The sequence below is a fragment of the Aotus nancymaae genome, unplaced genomic scaffold, assembly GCF_030222135.1.
Source record: "Aotus nancymaae isolate 86718 unplaced genomic scaffold, 86718_ANA_hifiasm-v0.15.2.pri h1tg000053l, whole genome shotgun sequence".
In the NCBI taxonomy this organism is placed as follows: Eukaryota; Metazoa; Chordata; class Mammalia; order Primates; family Aotidae; genus Aotus; species Aotus nancymaae.
Window position 1 is genome coordinate 16,200,187 of NW_026988467.1, and position 24,337 is coordinate 16,224,523.

Sequence of the window (24,337 nt, forward strand, 5' to 3'; positions counted from 1 at the left end):
GCTGGTGGGTTTCCTGAAAGGAAATCCCCTGAGAATGGGCCTAAGCCTCCACGGGTCACTCTCAGATCAGGCCGTCCACTCCACCTCCGCAGTTCTGTGGAATTACCGCTGGTGTGCACAGCAGCTCCCAGCCTAGCAGCCTCTGCTCCAGGAGAGGAGGCGTCTCTTGTGTCGCTCTGGGTGTGCCCGTCTCACTGACTTCAGGGTGGCTGTTTCCCTTGCGACCTCAGTTCCTCTGATGTGTCCAAGGAAAGGCATTTTCCATTTGTCCCATTTCTTTTTTTTTTTTTTTGAGACGAAGTCTCACTCTTGTTCCCCAGACTGGAGAGCAATGGCATGATCTCAGCTCACTACAACTTCCACCTCCCGGGTTCAAGCAGTTCTCCTGCCTCAGCCTCCACAACAGCTGGGATTACAGGCGCCCGCCACCAGGCCTGCCTAACTTCTGTATTTTTAGTAGAGACATCGTGTCACCACATTGGCCGGGCTGGTCTTGAACTCCTGACCTCAGGTGATCACCCACTTTGGTCTCCCAAAGTATTGGGATTACATGCGTGGGCCACCGTGCCTGGGATTCACCTTCTTGAAGTGATAACTGATCAAAGACTATTTGCTTGGCCAAACTTGGGTCAGGTTCCTGAACCTTCCCCCAGGCCCACGTATGTGCCCTTGTCAAACCCCGTTTCAGCAATCCCTTGCTAAGTCAATTTTACAAGAAGGTCCACCCTTGTTTCTTTTTTCAAGACAGGATCTCACTGTCTCCCAGGCTGGAGTACAGTGGCACAATTTTGGCTCACTGCAGCCTCAACCTCCCAGGCTCAAGTGATCCTCCCAACTCAGCCTCCCAAGTAGCTGGGACCACAGGCACATACCATCACGCCTGGCTAATTTTTGTAGAGATGGGGTTTATGTTGCCCGGGCTACTCTTGAACTCCTGGGCTCAAGCCATCCTCCCAACTTGGCCTCCCAAAGTGTTGGGATTGTTAGGTGTGAGCCACCTCACCTGGCCTCATCCTCCATTCCCGCCCCCAGGTGACGTCTGGTCACCCTATCCCGTCTTTAGTAACAATCCTGTTAGGTGGGTTTGGCCAGAAGGCCCCTGACCCCTGAGATTTCCTCTTGGTCACTGTCCACCCACTGCCCCACCCCGCCCCTGGGCTCTAATCCCCACTTGCTGGTGCTGCTGCCTCAGAGTTGAGCCCAGTCTCTCTCCGCATCCGCAAGACCCCACTGTGGCGGCCCCTGTACCTACCTCGATGGTCCTGGATAAACCTTACCATGAAAGAAAATGAAAAGCAAAGTTTGTTTTCCCAGCCCCTTCTGCGTGCCAGGCGCCCTGCTAACATGACCCATGGCTGGAGCACAGCATCCATGTGCCCGTGAGGAATGGCTCACTGGGTGTCCCCCGCCATGGCTGGAGCATGCCTGCATTCTCCACCTGGTACTGGGAACTCCTCAGGGGGCAGGGGCTTCTCTGCTGTCTCCCATGGCACTTGCACTCCGTAAAGATGCTGCATCAGACCCAGGAGCCAGGGACCTGAGACAGGTGAGCTAGCCAGGGTGTGGAGCCCACTGACCGGCCACAGGCAGATGGGGGTTGTCTCAGCAGGGACTCTGAGATCTGCTTCGGATCCTCCCTGGGGCAGCTTAGAGGAGAGAAGGCAGAGACTCCATGGCTGTGTGTGGCCTCTGCTGCCTCACATTTGCACAATGCACTGTGGGAAGGTGGCAGGAGGTGCGTGGGGCGGCGCGTGGGGCGGCGCTAGCACACGGTATTTGCTGGTGCCCCTGCCCTGCAAGGGCGGAGAGCAGAAAGGGATGGGGACCCTGCACCTCATCACATACCCGGTGTGTTCTCAGGGTGGTGGGGCCGGGGTCTGGATGCCTCCTCTGCTGCCGTGAGCGGGGCCCACACACATCCCCGCTTGGAGCCAGCGCACGGCCAAAGCCACACGTGCTTGGAAAGTGAGGCCGGCGAGAAGGAACACAGAAGGCCAGAGCTAACTGCGTCCCAGTTTCTTTTTATTGATTTTTTTATTTTTTTCTTTTTTTAAAGTATGGAGGCTCAAGTATAAGATGTAGATTTTTTTCTTAAGCTTTACAAAAAAACAAAATAAAACAAAAACCTCCTTTTGCATTCCATAGAAATTGACAGAAAAGCACCTGGCCGGAAGAGCGGAACGGTCGGCAGCCCCCCCCAGCCCCCACCCCCGCAGCCTCCGTGGGACGGGCGAGTCTGCGCAGGACGGCACCGAGGGCCACCTCTGCTCCCAGAGCTGTCCCCTCTCCCCACGACCCCCAACCCCAAGCAACTCCCAAACACACACGGAATCAGATTTCCAGTTTTTCTTCTCTCTTTCACACACCACAGTTAGTTCATAAAATTTTTTTGTTTTACATTTTTTACACCAATGTAACAAAAAGGTGGAAGGGAAGGGAGGCTGGCAGACAGTGGATTTTATGCTATAAATGTGGGGACAGGGAGGAAGACAGGGCCCCCGGGTGAACAAAAACCACACGGTCTCTATGGAAATGTGGAGAGAGCTGAGAGCGAGGTGTGGCGGAAGCAGGCTCGGAGCCGGAGGAGGGTGGCTATGGGGCTTTATTCTCAGGGAGAGATGGCGCTGGGCGGTCAATGATGCAGCTGTTATGTGACCTGTGGGGAGGGAAGGGCCGAGGGGAGGGAGCAGAAAACAAGTTTTCTAAGAAAGGACTCTAACGAGTGCACGGCGTCTGGTTAGCATGAAGCAGACGTTTAGCATTGCTGCTTTCTCTTCAAAGCCTCCACCAGGTCATTCTTCAGAGCTTCTTGTTTTGATTTGTCTGCAAAAGTCTGCACAGACCTGCAAGGGAGGAAAGGTGTTATCATTAGACTCAACAGGGATGAGTGAGGCAGGGGGCGCCTGGGGGCCGCCATGCCAGTGCCTGGCTGATGTGCTGCATGGACCCACCTCCAGGGGTGAGGCTCTGGGCCACTGGGCTGGGCGTCTGTCCCCCTCAGAGACGGGCGAAGGGGCACATGGCCAAGACCTGCACCCTCTGCACCTCGCCAGGCCCTGTTGGGGGGCATACAGCTTACGGGGACAGGTGCTCATCTCTGCCCCTGGCCTCCGGTGACCCAGCCATAGTCACTAGAACTTTTAAGTTCACTCCTCTGTGTGTAGGCCCCCATGTCACCCTAAGCCACAAGGTGGCTTCTGGGCTTCCAAGCACAATGGAACAAAGCCCCTCTGCTTCAGAACTGCTACCCTGGGTTGCTGGTTGGGGACTGAGGCCAGGGGCTAAGAGGGGAGGACTCTTGAGGCCATGCAGGTTTCTCTGTAGAAGCTTCCCCTCGCCCCAGCCCTGCCCAGAAGAAGAGAATTCCTCACCCCCCAAGTGCAAGGTGCAGCGTGAGCCCGCCCCTGGGAGTGGGTAAGAACCAGCGTCTCTGCGTGTCTGAGCACACTGCGTTCATGGCCCAGGCAGCAGGGGCTTTCAGGCTTCTGCTGTGAGGCACCATCCGCTGTTCACTTGGCCCAGAAAAACCCTCAGCCTGGACTGCAAAGGGCAGCACAGGAGAGCTGAGGGCCGCTGGGATCCCTGCTGTCAAATACTGGATTTGTGGGGAAGCGTTCAAGGTGACTGCCTTCAACTGTGTGGGGACCCTCATCAACAAAGCCAGAAACAATGAAGGCGTGTGGCGATTTCACAGCTTACAAAAGGCCTTTCACGTATATCATCTCGTTTAATTATCATGGGCATCCTGGGGAAGTCTCAACTATTGACCTGGCGGGATGTGGTGGTTCAAGCCTGTAATCCTAGCACTTTGGGAAGCCAAGGAGGGAGGATCATTTAAGGCCAGGAGTTCGAGACCAGCCTGGGCAACATAGTGAGACCCTGTCTCTACAACAACAACAACAACAACAATAACAACAACAGAACAAAGTCAAGGCTTAAAAAAAAACCCATTAACCCAATTTCCAGATGAGCAAAGTGAGGCTCAGAAAAATGCCCCCCTAGCAATTCTCTGAATGATCATTTTGTCAAATTTACCCAACATATTGGTTAGGCAAGGACTTCCTAAATGTCGGTTTTGTGTCAGTAGAAGCAGTGGAAAGAGCGGGCGGAGGGCTGCTCAGGGAGAGTGCGCTCTGCCGGACTGATTCTCACGTTTCACTCATACTAGCCATGAGAAGGAATCGTCAGAAAAACCAATCCCCAAAGGCAAAAATGGGTCAAGGGAAGTGAAGCAGGGCCCAGGAGAAGCAACAGCACCCCAGATTGCGTTCTGGCTACCGAATCCCTAAAAGTCACAGAAAGAGCCCTCAAAATACTCAGCAGGTGCCAGAGACAAGACCTGGAAGCAAGCTGCATACAACCGAAAGAACTCCCATGAGAAATGCAGACATTTGGGTTCATGCTGGGGAAATACGTGTTTCTGAGTATCTGCCCGGGACTATCCCTGGCTCTATGGCGGCCAAAGCATCAGCCCCCACGGCCCTCAGGCTCCAAATCTCAGCCAATCCCCCAAGGGCTTCTTGCCAAGCTCTCAGCGAGAGGTCAACACGGCCAGCGGGAGACACGAGTGTAAAGCAGCAGTGCACGGGACCCTGCACCTGGGTGGACACCGGCTCTTCTGGGAAGGAAGAGCCAAGCATGCCAGGTCTTGGCTGGACCCCACAAAGGAGAAGGTTCCAGAGCCAGAATCAAGTTAGACACAGGAAGTTAGAAGTGAAATGGTAGAGGGCGGAAGGAGCAGGGGGCTCATTTAAGGGGCACAGCTTGGGAAGGTCACGGCCAAGCAACCTTGAATCAGCGCTTGGAGACAGTGCTCGACTCTGTGGGAGGGAGGAACGGTCCTGAGCAGAGCTGGTTGCCAGGGTTTCTATGCCAGGACGCCCCCAGTGGGCGGCCAGGGAACTGCACCATCACAGTGTACTTTAAAAAGGGTCTTTTTCTCCATGCCATGATGGAAATGTCTAATGGCCCCACCACGAGGTTGACCGGAGTCTTGGACCTTAAGCTGGTACACACAGACCAGACTGGTGCACTTAAGTCCCACGGCCTGGGAAAAGCAGCTTCGCCTGGTTTTCTAAGTGCCTGACCCCACTTCCGCCTTGGAAAGCCCACCGCACCCCTTCTGGGGTGGGCCTTCAGTGCGGAGCCCCTGGACCTGGGCTCTGCAGCCCCAGCCGGCAGGGTTCCAAATGCCTTCTTTTTACAAACAAGGTTCCCCCCTGCTCTCCAGGGATGCTGCCTCCTTCCCTGCATCTGGATCTGTCACAAGCTCAAGTCATGGTTCTTGGCCATTACCAACAAGCAAGACTATTTTCCTTTCCATCAGCGTAACCTGTTTAAAGGAACAGCTGCAGCTCGTTAGGGTGGAAGGTTATGCTGGTCCTGGCTGCATCGGCTCTGGGCATCCAGGCAGCTTCAGCAGTGCGTCAGGGCTGGCCAGGGTGGAGTCCAGCCCTGACTCTGCCCTCCAACCCCAGAGAGATCAGAGGGCGAGGTCACTCCTTCCAAGTCAGCTAGCCCCAGACAGCCAATGCGCTGCTGAGCAGGGGGCTTATTTGGCTTCCGAGACCACTGCACCAGCAGCGTCAGAGGCTCCTCTGAAGCATGAGGGGTGGCGGGCAGGCAGACCCCCACCGGGGACAGTCAGGCCAGTGCACACAAGTGGCTGCTGCTGGAGAGGCAGCATCCATCCCTCTGCCTGGGCTTCTTCAGAAGCAAAAGCTAAATAATCAGCTGTCTCCCTCGCACCCAGCCTCCGCCCAGAGTGTAAAGAACACACACGTGATAGGTGCTGTGTCACATGGGGCCGAGGCTCCACAGGAATGCGGCTGCTCACTGGCCGGGGGCACACGTGGGGGTTAGTGGTGGTTTAAATGGCTGAGCAGCAGCAGCCGGACCGGCAGGGTCTCGGTGGGTTGGTGAGTCCTGTTTAGCAGGGAGGGTTTCGCGGCTCTCAGGCAGGGTACCTGGATCGGCTTAATTATCAGGCTGGATGTAGATCTGGCGCTGGGTCAGCACTTGAGAGAGCTCCCTCTGCAACTGCTTAAACTTTTGGTTGTCAGGGATAGCATCAACAGATCTACAGAGAGTGTTCAAGATGAGTGGAGCGGGAGGGAAGAGAATGATGAGAACGCAGGCGGAAGGGGGGTGCCTCGGCGGCTTCGGGCTGTGGAGTGGCATCGCCGCGGGCAGTGGTCATGGTTTTCAGGGGCTTGCTACCACCACCCTGCAGGCTCTTCTGCTTGTCTCCCCCACTTCCCGGCCACTGCCTGGGGACCGTGCAGGTTGGCCAGGAGGGAAAGTGTGTTTGGTGTGGATGGGCAGTGGCTGCAGGTGGCCGTCCTGACGCCTGGGACCACGGGGCTCTGCCACAGGTCACAAAGACCAAGCCTCCATGAGGTGGGCAGGAGATCAGGAAGACATTGGCCCAAGGAGGACACCGCCTCTGTTTTAAAACTGTGGAGCAGGCGACTATGAAAGCTGTCGCCCACCCGAATCCACAAGCCAGGGCCGCCTCAGAGCGGCATCCTGGGCTGGGCTGTGAGATCTCTGCCATAGCAGTGGGTGAGAGGGCTGGGCGCCAAGAGCACAGCACGGCCCGGACTCACACGGTGCTGCGCGACTGCAGAGCGTGCTCCAGATTCATCAGCTCAGCTGACCCCACCTCCTCCATCGAGGCCTGCTAGAGGCTACCCAGCTCAGGATGACAGAGCTTAGGGGAGATCCCGGCCTCCTGACTCCAAGGCCAGTGCTCACTCCACAGCCGTCTTTACTGCCCCCACTGGGTTCCGGCCTCATGCAAGAAGCCTGCCTCTGGCTCTGTCCACCCTGGACCTGGAGGGTCCAGAGCGCCCCGGCCTTTGTTCAGGCTGACACTGCAGAGCAAAGGGCACCAGGTGGGTGGGATGGAGCAGAGCACTGGCAGAGGACGTCAGAGAGGCCGGGGCCCCTGAGAAGGCCCAGGCTGAGGCCCTGCCTGCATACTGCACTCTGCTGTCCTAGGGAGCAGGCCCGTCAGAGGCGGCCAGGCTGCCCGGGGTGTGGTCTTGCGGCTCCCCCAGGCCCAGGCTGGAGGGGCTGGGCACATTCTTGCGTGGGGACAAACAAACTGCAGGCCTGAGGAGGCTCTGGGGCGAGGGCACCAATGGCCGTTAGGGTGAATGTGCCCCAGAAAACCAACGGTGCAGGTAGGGACCGAGAGCTGCTACTGAGGGTGCAGATGACACACCAGGACTTTACTTCCCCAGATCGGCCTAACGATCCTAGAAGAGGGGTGCTGCGGGCTACAAACGAGGAAACCCGGGCCCAAGGCCATACAGCTAGGAACTGGCAGAGCCAGGATTCAAATCCCTCTTTCTGCTTCTAAAGCTTGTGCTGTCTGGTACATTACCTCAGCCCGTTGACAATATCCTTTGTTTTTCCAAAGTAGATCTCGTTCAGTGTACTTCTGATTTTATTTTCCATGTCCTGGAAGGGATGTGGCAAAATGGTCAGGAACCCCGGGCCCACGCCCTCCTTCGGCCCACCAGCCCTGCAGTCCCTGCTGTGGCCACTGGAGGGCGGCACAGGCCTGCTCTGGGGCACAGGTGAGTGCGCTCCACCTGCAATCTGTGCTCCAGGAGCCTTCCTGTCCTCAGGCAGGGAGGAAGCCAATACCCAGTTATTGGCGGCCAACTCTGCCCATGCCTGGGACCTGGTCTAAACCACATCATCACCCCTCAGGCTCCCCACTAATTTTGTGAACAATTCTGTGAGAACGGAGAGCACCGCCCCTTCTTCCAAAACAACGTGGTGACAGGAGGGCCGAGGCAGCCGAAACTGAAGCTGTGCCAGGGCCCACTGGCATTCCCGGGACCTGCTTCCTCTCCCAGTGCTGGGCCCGTTCACACCCAGGCGATCAGGGCAGACAAGACCTAGCATGCCCCAGCACCAGCGCCTGAGCAGAGTCTTCTGGGAGCTCAGGTTTGGGGGGTGGAGCAGGAGGTGGCCCCAAAGCCGGAGTCTGCTGGCATCCAAATCAGAGGCTCTGAAAATCCAAGGCGCGCTCTGCCGGCTGCTGTGGAGCTAGGAGAAAGCAGCAGAAGCGGCCAGCACAGCGGCTCCGGGGGTGCAGTGTCACCGCCATGGGTCAACGCAGGAGCCCAGAGAGCCCAGGCCACTCACCTCTACCAGACGCCCGATGTTGGCTATGTGTGGGGAGCAGTCGCTCACAGTTTCGTCTTTCTCCATCTGCAAATACAGAAGCATTCCAAGTCAGAGAAAGCCAGAGGTTTCTGAGAATGGCGGACAGCACGGCCCACCTCCATGGTCTGCATAGAGCCTACGGTTCCCGCCATGGAGCCAGCTGCAGGTGTGACAAGGTCACTTTTGCAGCCTGGGAACTGAAACACAAAATGACTTCAGTTTCAGACCATAAAGAGCCCAGTCAGCAGAAGCCCAGAGCCCCCACTTGCAAGGGAGAAGGTTTTGCTGCTGCCCGAGGTAGAGCAGGCAGATGCCCCGAGTCACAGCAGGGAGGGTGAGGGCGGCTGCCCTTGGCAGGCACCGGCTCACCCGAGCCAACTGGAGAAGACTCGCTCAGTTTGTCTTCAGGCCTCTACTGACAGGCCCAGGCCTGGGTCCCGGCCGTCCACCTCAGGTTCAGCGCCTGACACTGCAGGGGAAGCTTCCGTGCTGCTCCCGCACCCTCATGCTCCCAGATGGTGGCTTTGTGATGCCACCTGCTGCAGGTCGCGCAGAGAGCGGCTGACAGCCTCTGACAGAGACTCCAGGCCAGAGGGACACAGTGGCTCACCCCAGTCATGCAGGCGACAATGGGTCAAACCCTTCCTTGCTCCCGGGCCTGTTCATTCTACTCTGCGAGGGGAGTTTGAGCAAGAGAGTCTCAATGCAGACTCTGAGGCTGTGAGGGGTGTGGCAGCAGCTCGAGCCCCGTCTCCTCTTCCCAAGCCCAGGAAGAACTGGCTCTGACCCAATCATCTCAACTAGGAGGAGGGAGGCAATGGAGGCAGGGAGAGAAGAAGGAAGTTGGCACTTCTCCCGATTGTTTTTCTTCTCTGAAGCCTTATTTCCCTGACAAGAATATAAATTCTTTAAGGAGATGTGCCTGTCTTGTGACTCACAGGGTGCCTGGCAGAGTGCTAGGCACATAAATGCTCAACATTACTACACTGAAGATAAGAATACGCAGCTACCATGACCAGTGCTGTTGAAATGAAATGTGAAAGCTGAAATAATCGAGAAGAAAGAAAAGAGCAGCATCAGAAGGGGAAGAGCTCAAAATGAGTTCAAATCGATAAAAAAAAAAAAGCCAGCAAAGGGCAGGGTTCTCTCTTTAGAACCCAGAGAAGACGGGGGAGGCTGGCGGGGCAGATACTGTGCTCAGAGGGTAAGGGCCCTGTTGCTTCTCACCCATTTCTGCTTCTCCTCATCAGGGAGAATGACTTTAAGGCTGGGAAAGGAGAAAAGGGCCGGTTAGAGCAGAGGGCAGGAGAGAACCAAGCCACTGTCAACAACCAGGCTTCCAGGCTTGGGCAAACCTGACCTGTGACTGCAACCCTTGACACTAGAGGGCGCCAGTGGATGACCCAACTTTTTTCTTTTTTGAAACAGTTTCCCTCTTGTCGCCCAGGCTGGAGTGCAATGGCATGATCTCGGCTCACTGCAACCTCCGCCTCCCGAGTTTAAGTGATTCTCCTGCCTCAGCCACCCCAGAAGCTGGGATTACAGGTGCCTGCCACCATGCCTAGCTAATTGGCTTTTTTTTTTTTTTTTTTTTTTTTTTTTTGTATTTTTAGTAGAGACAGGGTTTCGCCACGTTGGCCAGACTGGTCTTGAACTCCCAACCTCTGGTGATCCACCTGCCTTGGCTTCCCAATGTACTGGGTTTACAGGCATGAGCCACCGTGCCCAGCCGACCTGACTTTTGTCAAATAAGGAAGAATAAACTCTGCCAAGTAAACACTAGCTTGAAACTGATCCAGATAACAATTTTTGATGGTCTTGTTAAAATCATATGCTGGCACGTTTTAAAGTCAGAGATCATGAGGAGCTAGTCAGGCTCACTGTGAACAAGCCCTTCCACGAGAACACCTTTTTTCCTGTTTTGGTTTGGATGCTGGGCTGGAAGAAAACAGAACAACTTAAATAGGATTGCATCCTTCTGGCAGGTTCCCATCTACCATCCTGCTCCTGTGGCTGAGAGGAAGGGCAGGGTGGAGGCCTGCTGATAGGGGTGGGCACCTGGCCACATTTCCAGTCCCCTCGCCCACCCCCGCCCCTCCCCTTCATAACTGGTCAGGGTCAGCTCACAGGCACAGAACGACGTGTGCACTGCATATGTGACGTGGCACCGTGTAGCAGTCTCTACCTGCCTTTGGTCAATTTATTTGTCCAAGATTTAAGTGAAGGCCCAGCTGAGAGAATTACCAGCAACCTATCGACTATGTCAAGGGTTGAGATGGGCAGAGGGTTGCTACTGAACCCAGAAACCCGGGCTAGCTACAGAACGAGCGCAGCTACTGGGAACGGAGCCAGGTGGCGGCCACCTTGCTCCCTCATCTTCCTAGGAATCCTGTTTTAAACCCAAGGAAACTGAAGCTTAAAGATGCAAGAATCATACAGCACTGTTAGATTCTGACACCTCTGCTCTTCCTACTTCAGCACGCCAGTTAAATGTACCTGGGCAGACGCAAACCAGCTATTTAGGCTCAGGTGTGAATTTCATGGAGTACAAAACGGGGAACTGCTGACTTGCAAACAGATCCTATGAAGAGACGTGTGGTTTTAGATAATTTCAAGTTTGACCAGGACGCGATGTGGCTGCTAGGAAAGCTTCTGTGCAACTTGAAGGTGCATAAATGACACTGTTACTCATGCCCAGATTAGGGCAGCATTCCCACCCCATCACATGACGAAGACAGTGCCGACGCCAGGTTCCAACGCTTGCTGGGGAAGGCAGTGGCTCCCTCTGTTCTGTCCCTACATCTGCAGGGCTGGATTCTGTTTAGGGTACTGTTTTTTTTTAAATTTTCTTTTTTTAAGAGACAAAGTCTTGCTGTGTCACCCAGGCTGGACAGGAGCTCCTGAAACCCTCCACCTAAGCCTCCCACGTAGCTGAACTACAGGTGCGTGCCACTGCACCCTGCTCAGGCACTGGGTTTTAAAAGCTTTGAACAAGTTAGAATTCATCTACTGAAAAAGTCTGACACCAAGAAATGGGAAGGAACCAGGGCTGTCCCGGACTGGGGACAGCGGATGTGGGTGTCTGAGGGAGACCTAAGAGACTCCGGCAGGGCTCTGAAGGCCTGCTGTCTGCCAGGGGACAGACCTCACCTATGTCGCTGCAGATGGCAGAGGGGGAACTGAGCAGTGAGAGAACATCACAGCTCGCCGGGCTGGGCTCGGTCTGTTATCATAGAGCTGTCCCTGACAGGCATCTGCTCACAAAGCCACGTGCTCCAGGGCACCAAGGGGTCTGAGAAAGGGGGTGGCATCTGACAAAGAGGAAGTCCAGGTGAGAGCAACAGTCCAGAACCTGCTGGGAGTGGAACATCATCTGCCACTAGCGAAACGCTGCTGCTAAGACAATGGGGGTGGGCTCTCTGCTGAACAGGAGCTGGGGAGCACCCTCAGGAGGGAGGGGCTCCATCCACCCATCTTCAAAAAGAACTTCTGGATGCCGACCTCCAGGGACTGTGTGTTCTCCCCCACGCGGAGGTGGTCAAGGTGCCTGGGCTCAGGGCTGGGTGGAGTCAGCCCTGCGGACAGGGAAGCCTGGGGGTCGGATGGAAATGAATGAGGCCCTTCCAGCAAATTGGAGTCTCTCCTCCTCCCCAGCTCCATGCAGAGGGCAGATTCCCGGCCATCCCAGGGAAGGGATGAGGGCTTTGAGCTCACTGTGGGGCCCATTTTAAATGGACACCAACAGCACAGGGTCATCAGGGCAAGTCCAGGCACATCAGCAATTTGGCCTCTTGATTCCCATCTTTGTGTTTCAGAATCAAGTCATCTTCCAACAAACAGGCGAAACCCTCTGGCCGCCAAAGGTAGACGAGGTCGGGTGGAGAAGGCTGCTGGGTCTCGCCGTGTGCAGCACTGTCCCCAGGGGCAGACGGACTCCCCAGAACACAGGGGGCCTCAGCCCACGGTAGGGAAGCTGAGCCCATGTCAATGGCCACACAGGGGCTGGGGCGGGAAGGAGACGCCACCTGGGGAGTGAGGGGCACAGGGCTCAGTGCACCCGGCCACGTTTCCACAGGCTTTGCCCGCCTGCCCACGCCCCTCCACACCTGGTCAGGGTCGGCTCACTGGCAATACCAACCCACCAGAAATAGAAGGATCTGTGCAATGCATATTTTATTACATCCTTATAAAAGTGGCTGCCAGAAGGAAAACATTTTTATGTGCTGTGGCTGCACAGATGTTCCACAAGGTGTTTCTAGCAGAGTCTGAAGCAGGAGCCTGGCCCACGCATCCCCGGCAGGCACCTCTCCTCCTCCCCACGGCCCTAACACGGCGAAAGGTTTAGAAACCAAAACCGGCAGCCTTTTCCCCAGGGGCGGATATACTGCACCTCCCACTGCCACGCAGCATCTTCTGGCACGGCCCCACTCAACAGCTCTGAGGCCCCACAGCTCCTGTGCTGCAGCCCCCAAGGAAACGGCCCAGGCTCGTCTGTGTCTCCACTTCCTCGCCTTTACCTCGCACTAAATAAACAAATGTAAGGCCCAGGGCGGGGCCTGCCAGAACGGCAGGTGTCACCGGCTGTCAGCACAGCTCCATCCCCACGACTGTTCTGGCCTCTGGCGTCCTCCTGGTCACCACGCTGTGCTGTGGGTCAGCCAGGACTCGAAGTGCAGCCAGGCCAGAAGATGGTGGTCAGCCAGCCTCCCAGAGAAAGTTAGGGTTGCCTGGTTTAGGAAAATTTTGAGTCTAGAATTGCACATATTCTAAAAGTCTCTCCTTGCAAGATACGTGATAGTAGCAGTAAAAGTTGTTGTTTTCATTTTTTTTGAGACAGGGTCTGGCTGTGTTGCCCAGGCTGGAGTGCAGTGTGGTTATCATGGCTCACTGCAGCCTCTGCCTCTCAGGCTCAGGCCATCCTCCCACCTCAGCCTCCTGAGTAGCTGGGACTACAAGTGCATGCTGCCTCCCCTGGCTAATTTTTGTATTTCTTTGTAGAGATGGAGTCTTACTTTGTTGCCCAGGCTGGTCTCAGACTCTTAAGCTCAAGCAATCTGCCCGCCATGGCCTCCCAGTGTTGGGATTACAGGCATGAGCCACCACGCCTGGCAAAAGTTATTTATTGAGCATAAAATGGTGTGTAAAAACATTTTTTATTTCTACTCTACAATGATCTTTGCTTTTTTTTTTTGAAAAAAATTAAAATTTATTATGTTTTTTAGAGACAGGGTCTTGCTCTGCTGCCCAGGTTGGAATGCAGTGATGTACTCATAGCTCACTATAAGCTCAAACTCCTGGACTCAAGTGATCCTCCCATCTCAGCCTCCCAAGAAGCTAGGACTGCAGGTACCACCCCACCCAGCTCATTTTTTGTTTTGTTGGGAGGGAGTGGGGGGACGGTACAGCTATTGCCCAGGTTGGTCTCGAACCCCTGGCCAAGCAATCCTCTTGCCTCAGCCGCTCAAAGTGCTGGAATTATCATATCATCAAAATGGGCATTATCAACACTGAGTTTCAAAGACGTGGAATAGTCTGTCTAGGTCACAGAGCTGGATAGATCCTGGGCTGGGATCTGAACCAAGGTCTGGGTGATTCTGAAACCTGCTTCCCTTTATGAGACCTCTCTGCTGCCTCAATTTCATCTACATCCTTCACCAGAACATTGAAGGACAAACCACAGTCCAGGGTTCAGAGAACCTGAGCAGGATCCATCCCTGCCTCAGCCGCCGCCTGTCAGGGATCTCCCGTCCCTTCCCCTCCTTTTTCTGCCCTTCACAGCATGGGATGGTTGTGGGGAGCCTGTCTCATGCCAGCTTTCCTTTTCAGCCAGGCACTGGTCACTCTACCCCAGGTCATGTGACAAAAACCCAGCTGCCCCTTGAAGCTGCGCTGCTCAAGCATCTCCACCCCTGAACCCAGGAGCCCCACGGGACACCAGGAGCATGTCTGCAGCTGCAACCAGGCCTCCCCAGCGAGCGTGCACTCCTGGGCCTGCCAAGTAGGGCCTGGCCCACCCTTTGTTCCCTCCATCTGGAAGGGCGATGGGCTTCTTTCCTGTGACGAAAATATACTGCCTGGCCTAACTGCCAAGCACAAGTCAGAGAGGACGTTCCTGCTAGGGTACACAGGCAAGAGACTCTGCTGGGCTTTTACTGCCTGAAGATATACTGCAGGCGTCTCTGCTGAGTGGGGAGAGAGGGCTCACTAGCCAATGACCCGCCTGATCTCCCCACTCAGCAAAACACTCCACTTTCATTTCTAAATATTTAGAAGCTGAAAAAATATCAAACGAACATCTGCAGGGCCCGTCCCCGGATGGGAAACCTTGGATCTCTCTTCAGAGATTTACGGTCTCGCCTCTTTCCCACATCTCCTGTCACACAGGAGAAGTGACCTCTCAGTACGACTTCCTTTTCACTATTTTGGAACTCGGGGCTGGCAACCTTTTTTCACTTGCTCCACAGCCCTCCCATGGGGGCCCACATGGCAGTGTGCCAGAGGGCACCTTCTGCCTGCCATCTCTCACATGTCCACAAGTCTTGGCAGGAAGGTATGACCTGGCCGTAAGGAGCCTCCATGAGACCTGTGGCTCACCACTCCAACAGCCCCACTCCTGAAGGAATTTGCCAGAACACTTTAGCTATTCACCTTGTCTTCCAGTAGACGTCCCTAGAAACATCTTTTGGTGGTAGTGGGTGGGAGGAATAAAAGGCGAAAGTGATGGAGGCAGGGCTGGGCGGAGGGAGCGTGGCCTGGCTGCATGCTAGCTGTGTCCTTGCTGGCTGGCAGGCACAGCTCAGCCTCTCCACCTCTGTCACATGTGCCCAGGAGAGTGATGCTCTGCCCCGGCCACTGGCCTACCATCAGCTGCCTACACTGGGACTCGAGTGGGCATGGGGCACAGCCTGGTGTGCCCATCAAAGGGACCCCTGGAGGTATCAGTAAGCCAAAGCCAGTGGTCTTCTCCAGATGGGCTGTGGGAAACAGTAAGATGAGGGTGCGCCCAGGGCCACACATGGGGAAGAGCAGCTGTAGCTACTGCCAAGGTGAGGCAGGCTGGGTCACAGGACCCTGGAAGAACTGGGAACCCATGGGGCCTTGCCGAGGGTGCTGATGTTGGCTGGGGGGGCTCTTGGGGTCAGGGCCTGGCACTGTGGGCCCGGGGAGATGGCTCCAAAACCAAGCAGCCTTCCTTCCTGACACACGTGGGGCATGTGAGCATGGGTGACCTGGATGAGGCCAAGTTTCCAGAGGAAAAGCCCAGCCCAGGTTGTCGTGAGGACTGTGTAAGGAGGAACTCGAGTGAGGGGCTCTCATCTGACCCCACCTCACATCTCCGTTGTGGCCCAGCCCAACCACTCTGTTCCAGAATGCCTCCCAGCCCGCCCTTCTTCCCCTGCCGCTCTCCGTTTCCGTCCCTGCCACCTCCTGCCTCGGATGGACACCAGCTTCTGCACTGACCACCATGTCTTCTCTCCTGGATGACTGCTTTCCCCAGGCCCTCTGGCACAGCCACCTTCTGAAAACATAGTTGTGATCAGATCACTGGACTCCCTAGAAACCTCAAAGCCCCCTTGACTGCCTCTAGTAGTGAATGCACCGCCGTGGCCACTTGTGGCCAAGTGGCTTTCCACAGGAGGTCATCCTGAAAGACAAAGGCACAGCCACAGGAGGGGCCCAGAGGGCGGTGCTGCTCAGCATACCCTCAGGGAGCCCCAACCCCATGTGGGCTCTAAAGGGTTGGCCCTGCTTCCAGGGGCTGCCTGCTTCCAAGGCCACAGGGCCACTGCAGCTGCTCATGCCGGCTACAGAGACAGTGTCCTGTCTACACTGAGCTGACTGCCCTATGCACTTCCATCTGATTGTTTATTTAGCAGTCATTGAATAGCAGGCACAGGGGATGAATTAAGACCAAAACGGTCGTGGTGTGGCAGAAAGTAGCGTATTGTTTTCTCACTAGACAAATCTGGATTCACATACTGGCTTTGCGTCTTACTGTTTAATTTATATGGGCAAGTCGGGGGCGGTGGCTCATGCCTGTAATCCCAGCACTTTGGGAGGCTGAGGCAGGTGGATCACCTGAGGTCAAGAGTTCCAGACCAACCTGACCAACACGGAGAAACCCCGTCTCTACTAAAAACACAAAAATTGGCCAAGCATGGTGGTACATGCCTGTGATCCCAGCTACCTGGGAGACTGAGGCAGGATAATTGCTTGAACCCAGGAGGCGGAGGTTGCAGTGAGCCGAGATGGCGCCATTGGACTCCATCTTGGGCACCGAGGGCGAGACTCCGTCTCAAAAAAAAAAAGTTTTTAAAAAAGTTATATGGGCAATTTATTTGAGTTTGAATCTCAGCTTCCTCACCTGTTAAATGGGAATAACTGGACCTTGCTTAGAATCTAATCAGAGGGGACAGGCTGCAAAGCATGCAGGTTCACGCTACCACCGATCTGCTCACCTCTCCCAGAGCCCTTCACCTCCCAGCCAAGCAAGCACAGCCGTTTTCCCAAGGCTCCTCTGGGACCTGTAGCCAAGCTCTGCAACCCTCACTTCCCCTGTTTGCTCAGAAGCTGTGCATCATTAACTTAGATTTGTCTACCTCATTGCAATCCCTCCCCCTTCTGTAGTTACTTACATTGGAACCCAGCCCCAGCTTTAATGCACCTCAAATGAATTATGTGATCGGCCGTTAGAATGATGACAGAGCATGAATTTCCTCATTAAAGCCCCAAGAGCAAAAGGCAATGCAAACACGGTCTGAAGCCCTGGCCAAGGTGTGCTGAGGACAGGCACTCATCAGGCCTGGGTCTCGCTTGGCAGGAGACACTGCTCACAGCAAGCCGGAACCAGGCTCTGGCCATGGGCTGACAGCTCTGATTTAAACTATTAGGAGGGCTGAGGATTAAATATTTGTCCAGGTCACTGTAAACCAGGTGGAATTATCAACAGCCTGGAGTGGTAAGTGATGCAGGAAGCACTCTCTGGATACAGAGTCAGGATTTTCCACCCACTCCCCAGGTGGCAGGATGTGGGGGAGTTGAGCTGCAGGAGAGCTGGCTGCCTGGGAGTTTGGCTGCTCCTCCCCAGCCAATGGTCCCTGGAAGATCGGAGTCCACTTCCATGCAAAAAGGCAAAGTGCCCCCGTGAGCACTAGTGCACAGTTCTGGGATGGGACCGGGACATCCCTGCCCAGAGGCCAAAAAGAGGACCCCAACATCCTTTCTGGCCTCTAGCCCCTCTGACACAGAAGAGGCAGCGGAGCTTCTATAGGTGGACGGGGTGGTCCCAGGCATGATGGCTGACATTCACCTTGAACCATATTTTTTAAATGCATGTAGATGTTGTAACTAGCAGAATACAAATTCACTTAAAATATTTACTACATTGGGCGGGCGCGGTGGCTCACGCCTGTAATCCTAGTGCTTTGAGAGGCTGAGCTGGACAGATCACTTAAGGTCAGGAGTTGGAGACCAGCCTGGCCAACATGGTGAAACCCCATCTCTACTAACAATACAGAAAAATAGCTGGGCATGGTGGTGCGTGCCTGTAATGCCAGCTACTTGCGGGGCTGAGGCAGGAGAATCGCTTGAACCCAGAGTGGAGGTTGCAGTGAGCCAAGATCACACAACTGCACTCCAGTCTGGGCGACAGAGTGAGACACTGTCTCACCAAAAAAAAAATAAAAAATAAAAAAAAGATTTACTACTTTGATCCATTTGGTCATATTTTTTCTATCCACAGCTATCGAGAGCATAATTATCTTACTGAAAGAGCTCTCTGATGTTAAAAGGAATCCTCACAGTGGAGAGTCAGGGACTAACTGGAACTGAGAATGGAGGGCATCCTTTCAGAAAGTGGCTCCCTCCTGAGGCTCTCAAGGCCGTGTGGTTTCTGCTGATACCAACTTCGCTGAAGGCAAAGCGGGGTCCTTCTGAAGCCCAGTTGTGCTTGGTCTGTGCTTTCTCTTTCCCCTTCACATCAAGCATTGGTGGCACTGCACCGTCACAAGGTTAAGGCCTTCTCTTGGGATGGGGGTTGAAGGGGCCTGAACATGGACCCTTATACAAGGATCTTAAACCCACCTAGATGCTTATAGGAACATCTACGGTAGAAGTGCAGGCAAGTCTGCTCAGGGGAGGCAGGACCTTCTGGTCCAAGTCCAAGTTTGCTTCAGACAGTACCTGGGAGCAATGCTTTAGAGAAGGGTTGCTAGTGATACCCAAACAAAAGATGGGTAAGAGAGAGGTATCCAGTAGGGCACTTCTTCAATTTCAATGTGCATACATTACCTGGAGAATTTTGTGCAAATGGAGGTCCTGATTTGCTAGGTCTGGATGGGGCCCAGTATTTCTGCCTTTCTGACAAGCTCTTTGGTGATGCTGATGCTGGTCCTTGGACTAGGCTGAGGGCAGCAAGGCGCAGCAGGTAAGCAGCGTCTAGAGTTGGCCTGACTGATGGGCCGGGCATGGCGACAGAGATGGCAAACAGAGCCAAGCACTGCTTCTCACAGCACAACGTGAGCCTGAAGCATGGGGGTGGATGGGGCCCTGAGGGGTAAGGAGGAGCCATGGCCAGCGCCTGGCCTCCCTCAGCAGAAGGCTAGCAGGGGGTCAGTAGCTGTGGGCAACCTCGTACAGCCTAGAGGGCTTTCATTTGAAAATGCGAAGCCCTATCTACTTGGACGGCGGATTTATAGCTGGCTGAACACATTTGTCCTAAATGGGGCCCCTGCTCACTCATCTATGCAGGTCAGCGCTGAGGCCAGCACTAGTGGGCACAGGCAAGTGGCTAGGAGCGGTAACTCTACCTGTCTGGTGAGGCTGCCTCCGAGGTTCATGGTGCCAGAGCCGGATTTGTTGGTCTGCAGCCACAGCATCACCGTGGAGGTCAACTTGTAATGGGCGGTACGGCCGCTGGATTTTTCCTGGAAGGACAAGACAGAGACCTGCTGAGCTGGGGGAGAGCCTGAAGTGGCCCCTTAAATTCAGGGTTATCCTAACATCTCCCTTCCTAGGTCATTATTAAAATATTACCTTTTGTTTTGAGATAAAGTCTGGCTCTGTTGGCCCAGGCTGGAGTGCAGTGGTGTGATCTTAGACACTGCAGTCTCCGCCTCCCAGATTCACGTGATTCTCTTGCCTCAGCTTCCCAAGTAGCTGGGATTACAGGCACCTGCCACCACACCCAGCTAATTTTTTTGTCTTCAGTAGAGATGGGGTTTTGCCATGTTGGCCAGGCTGGTCTTGAACTCCTGACCTCTGGTGATCTGTTCACCTCAGTTTCCCAAACTGCTGGGAGTACAGGCATGAGCCACCGCACCTGGCCTCACAATGCTATTTTTCTTATAAAACCCGGACTGGGTTTTAAAGGGACATTTCTAATTGTGTATTTCTTTTCGGAACTTAATCACCAATGACTACTGCAATCTTGACTTATCTTTACCCAAATGGCTTTGAGGCATTTTTCAGAGTTAGCAGGGGTTCAGAGATCACAGCATTCCCCCTGCATCTGCTGGAGAGCCGGGCTGCACTGTTTGGTGTGCCACCTATACTCAGTGGCCCCGGCCACCAGCTGCTGGGGGGCAGTACCTGCACTTCCACCACGTGGATGGAATCCCAGCAGCCTTTGATCTTCTTTGATCCATCTCCAGCCTTCTTTATGAGGATCACTCCAGCAAAGCCATGATCCAGATCCCAGAGGTAGACAGATGAGACGCCGCCTTCAAAATACCTGCAGGAAACAGGCCAATGTGCCTGTTAGATGTTAAATGACAGATCATCAGCCTGGGTCCCAGGCCGTTGCTCAGCAAAGATTCACCTGAACACCTGTCTGGGATTCGGGGCCCTCCCTGCAACGGTTGTAGGAGCCGATCCTTGGGTGTGTTCTGATCGTCCTCTCGCTGGGGGAGGTGGTGCAGCATCCTTGGGGGAATAGTAGGTTTGGTGTCATAAAGATGAATTTGAGTTTGGGCTCTGCCACCTCCTCTAGTGTTGTGGTCTTTGGATTACTAAACCTCTCTGGGCGTCACACTCCTTCCAGATAAAGAACGCAGTACAGCGAGTGACATCCAGTGATAATCCATGCAGGCCACAACCACTGGAGTGACCACGGTTGTTCGATATTTCTGTCTTTTGGGATATTTTATAGGGCAGATGAGAAAATATAGCAACAAACTCCCTACATCCTGATCCCTCCTGAGTCTGGCAGACCAGGGCTCCTGCTGGTCTTTTGGAGCAACTTCCCACAAAGCGCTGGCTGGAAATGAAGGGCTCGGCTTGAGACAGAGCTTCCTCCTCAAATCCGAGTCAATACAGAAACATCTCTCTCTTTTTTTTTTGAGATGAAGTCTCACTTTGTCGCCCATGCTGGAGGGCAGTGGCACCATCTCAGCTCACTGCAACCTCCACCTCCTAGGTTCAAACGATTCTCCTGGCCTCAGCCTCCCGAAGTAGCTGGGATTACAGGTGCACACCACTGCACCAGGCTGATTTTTGTATTTTCAGTAGAGATGGAGTTTTGCCATGTTGGCCAGGCTGCTCTGGAACTCCTGACCTCAAGTGATCCTCCCACCCTGGCCTCCAAAGTGCTGGGATTATGGGCATGAGCCACCACCCCCAGCCCAGAAACGTTTCTAATTATGATCAAACAGAAGAAGGAAAGAAAAGGCCAGATGAAAAAAGGGAATCAGTCTGGGATCCCAAACCCAACCGACCCAGGTCAACTATGGCTCACTGTGGCTGCCATGAGCAGAGTCGAGGGGTGGGATCAGCTGATGGGAACCGCAAATGCTGCTGATAACCAACAGAGACTATGTGAAATCTCATTTATTGTGGGGAAAGTCTGTAGCCTCTTCAACCCCAATTAAGCCCCAAAGAGAGGAATCTGATCTCTGCTGATAACCAACTGTGAGCAATCTCATCTCTCATGGTGAGCACATCTTTATCAGAAAGTCTCAGGCCTCTCTGACCCCTATTAAGCCCCAGAGCCACGGTGTGGCAGGTGTATTCTGGGAGCACAATCCCTCAGCCCCACACAGCTGGGAAGGTGGGCAGCACGGTGCACTGGGTGGGCACAGGCTTGGGAGTCAGACTCAGTGACAGCTCTAGCACCCTCAGCTACGAGCTATGCTCAGGCATAATGTGCCCAACAACTATTTATTAAGGGATCAGCTGTGTGAACATGGGCCTTAGGGACTTAATCTACTTCCTAGGGCTGTTGAGAGACAAAAACAATAAGGAAACTAGACACCTGCCAAATGGTCATTGTTGTTTTCATTATTAAAATTAAGTACTAGAAATTAACATGTATCTATATATTATGTCTCACCAAAGCTATTATATAACAAAAAATACAATGGTAAACGTTAATATTTACAGAATGTGGGTGATGGGTATACAAGAATTCTCTGTACTCTCCTCCCCCTTTTTTTTTTTTTTTTGCAATTTTACAGTAAGTCATACTATTCCAAACTAAAAAGCTTTCGTTAAAAATCAGTACACGAATACACCAGAGTGTAATGGAACTAAGAGACCATCAGACCAAGGAAGCAAGGCACCCTCCCAGGAGAATGAGCATCTCCTGCACGTGTTCGTAAGACACAGGGTGCCCTGGCTGGTTTGCCCTCGCTCCAACCCGCAGACCTGCAGAGCGCCCAGGGGGCTGATTCAGGTGGGCTACCCTCGGCCCTCCCTTGCAGGGCTCCCTCAGGCAGGCTGAGGCCAGCCCCTGCTGTAGAACCACATCTGCCCCGTTCCTCCCTCTTGCACCACCCACTGCGACGAAGCTATCAAACTGAATTCACCACCGTGCCTCCCATGGGCGAGTCTGCAGGAGGCAGATGAGGGCAGGACTGCCTGGCTGACCCAAGAGTCACTCAGGGAACACCTGTGGGATGGAGGTGTCCGGTGCCAGCTGCTGAGCTAATCGCTGGTCACTGTGCAGGGTGGGGAAGGATCTGGCTCTGGCAGGTGCAGCACAGGCATCCTTCCTACAAGAGGACAAGGACCACTGGATGAACAGACACACTTGTGGGGCCCAGAGCTCACTGCTGGCACAGGTGAGGTCCAGGAAACTGGCCAACATTGGCACTCAGGGACCCACTTCAGAAGATCATTTCCTTTACTTCCGTCTCTCTCCAGACTCACCCTTCTTGAGGCGAGGCGAGGTAAGCAGATGAGTGTTTTGGTCCAGGGCCCAAGGCCCCATCTACCTCCATAGGGCCCTCCTGGTCTGGACCGCCCCACACAGAGCTGGACAGACCAGGCACTTCTAGAATGCTCCCGAAACACCTGGAGAGGGACTGACTGAGCCTGCTGGACCTGGGGTTTAGCAGGGCTCAGATGGCTGGCAGCGTGGGCTCTGTGAGCCTTTCTGGCTTATTCTCCTGGATTCTCGCAAGTTAACTTACAAGGCACATCAATACTACTGAGGGAAGAGCAACTCTCAAAAGACCTGCTCATACCCTTCATGTTGGCGACAGATGGCTTGGTTCTAGCACACGGTTTTCCCCTTCAGTCGGCCTACAGGGAGAGCAGCCCCACATCAGAAGTGGGGGAAGAAAAAAAAACCCAGAAACACCCACTTTGAAAACTGTGGCTTTTCTTGTGCTGGCAAGAAGGATGGGCCAATCGTTCCTTCTTTCCTTTGGCCGTTCTGGAAAGAAGGCTTGCAGCCCAGACATTTCATCCTTCCGCTCCTTCACAGCTCTGTGCAGAGCTGCGGTGCAGTGCCTGCCCATGGCTTGTTCTTTTCTGTGCGCTAGGACACTGGGGGGACGCAGATCAGGCTGCCCTGGAGGGGAACCAGGAGAAATCCCGATGGTCTGACAGCCCCTGTTGACACTATCCAGTGACCAGTTCAAAAGCACCAGGTGGCCTATGGCTGCTTCCCCTCAAACCCATCCCTGAGTGCTCCGTTTCTTCCAGAAAAATAAAACAACCGCATTAAAGTTTTATAAGGTGGAACCGGCCGTTTCCAGTCCAACGTCCCACCCTGTGGCCTGGCTCCCACTGTGGGCAGCTTCTCCTTGGCGGGCCACAGTGACCAGGTCTAACGTTTCAAATGCTGGGGCCAGGGGAGGTAAAAACGCAAGCTCAACTGTGACCTCTTTGTGGGGTTACTATTCTTTTACCCACAACTTAAAAACTTACTGCAAGAACATTATTGTTTTTTAAAAAAAGGAAATCTGAAAATTAGCCCACAATACCATAAATCAACTTATCCCATAAATCTGATTTTTCCAAATTCCCTTCCAGTCCAGATGCATGATTTTTATATAACCATGAGCACAGCAAGAGTACCACGCTGAATTCGGCTGTTTTCACTTGGCACAGAATCATGCGCATTTTTCCACAAAGCCACATGATCTCCATAATTATTTTTAATAGCAAGGACAGTATTCCATCGGGTAGTATCCTCATTTACCGTCGATGTGACTTTTAATAAAGAAACAACGGCGGCAGAGTTAGAGGTGGGATGGTTGGTCTCTTGCTTTGAATCTGTTCCCTCTCTGAATCGGGGTGTTCCCAACTGAGGTGAGTCAGATGTGCTGAGACCTGGCACCTGCAGGTACAGCTCAAACACCACAATAATTCAAGAATGGACTTGCTTGCCATTCACGAAAAGGGATCTCTAGGGACTGAAGCAGCCGCAAGCCTCAACCTGACATTCTGAGACAAAGGGAGCAGAGGACTGCGCAATTATAAAGGCCAGCTTCAGAATCGCCCAGAAGCACCGGCCTCTCGGGCAAGTGCTGTCAGGACGGCTCCGGGCACCTTCAGTGGGAGGTGACTGCGGGGCGCACAGACAGCGCCCCCACTGCGTGCTTTATGGCCTTGCGCTGCGCGTGAAGCATTAATTAAAGAGGGACCACAACACATTTTTGAAAATTTACTTCTTACCTACTGTACTTTGATCATAACGACATGAAACAAGGAAAAAAATAATTTTTATGTGGTTTGCATTTATGAGTTTTTACATAAAGGCTTTTGTGGGTATTTTAAGAATGTGCTAAAATGTTGTCTGAAACCACATGAAGCCATCTGAGGAGTCGCCCGCCAGAACTAACAGCCCACACATGGAAGCATTTTAACTGGCCTTTGTATATTTAATGAGTCAAATAGTATTAATATTGTTTAAATGCTAACATGCTAT

General features: G+C 53.8%; 1 protein-coding gene and 1 pseudogene across 4 annotated transcripts in view; both read right to left on the reverse strand.

Annotated features, from left to right (window-relative positions):
• Positions 1-2,001: 2,001 nt before the first annotated feature.
• The window catches only part of CAPZB (capping actin protein of muscle Z-line subunit beta), a 151,086-nt gene continuing 128,750 nt past the window's right edge, over positions 2,002-24,337 (reverse strand). For 2 of the 4 annotated variants that reach the window (XM_064363376.1, XM_064363374.1), the window contains exons 5-9: positions 19,774-19,915; positions 18,993-19,109; positions 8,164-8,229; positions 7,391-7,467; positions 2,002-2,843 (exon numbers count right to left, since the gene is read on the reverse strand). In XM_064363376.1, coding sequence (XP_064219446.1) covers positions 2,756-2,843; positions 7,391-7,467; positions 8,164-8,229; positions 18,993-19,109; positions 19,774-19,915 — 490 coding nt within the window. In that variant the 3' untranslated portion in view covers positions 2,002-2,755. Of the gene's footprint in view, positions 2,844-5,966; positions 6,080-7,390; positions 7,468-8,163; positions 8,230-18,992; positions 19,110-19,773; positions 19,916-24,337 lie in introns of all 4 variants that reach the window. The other 2 variants (XM_064363375.1, XM_064363373.1) reach the window with 2 other exon arrangements.
• Positions 8,255-18,985, reverse strand: LOC135269445 (uncharacterized; annotated as a pseudogene).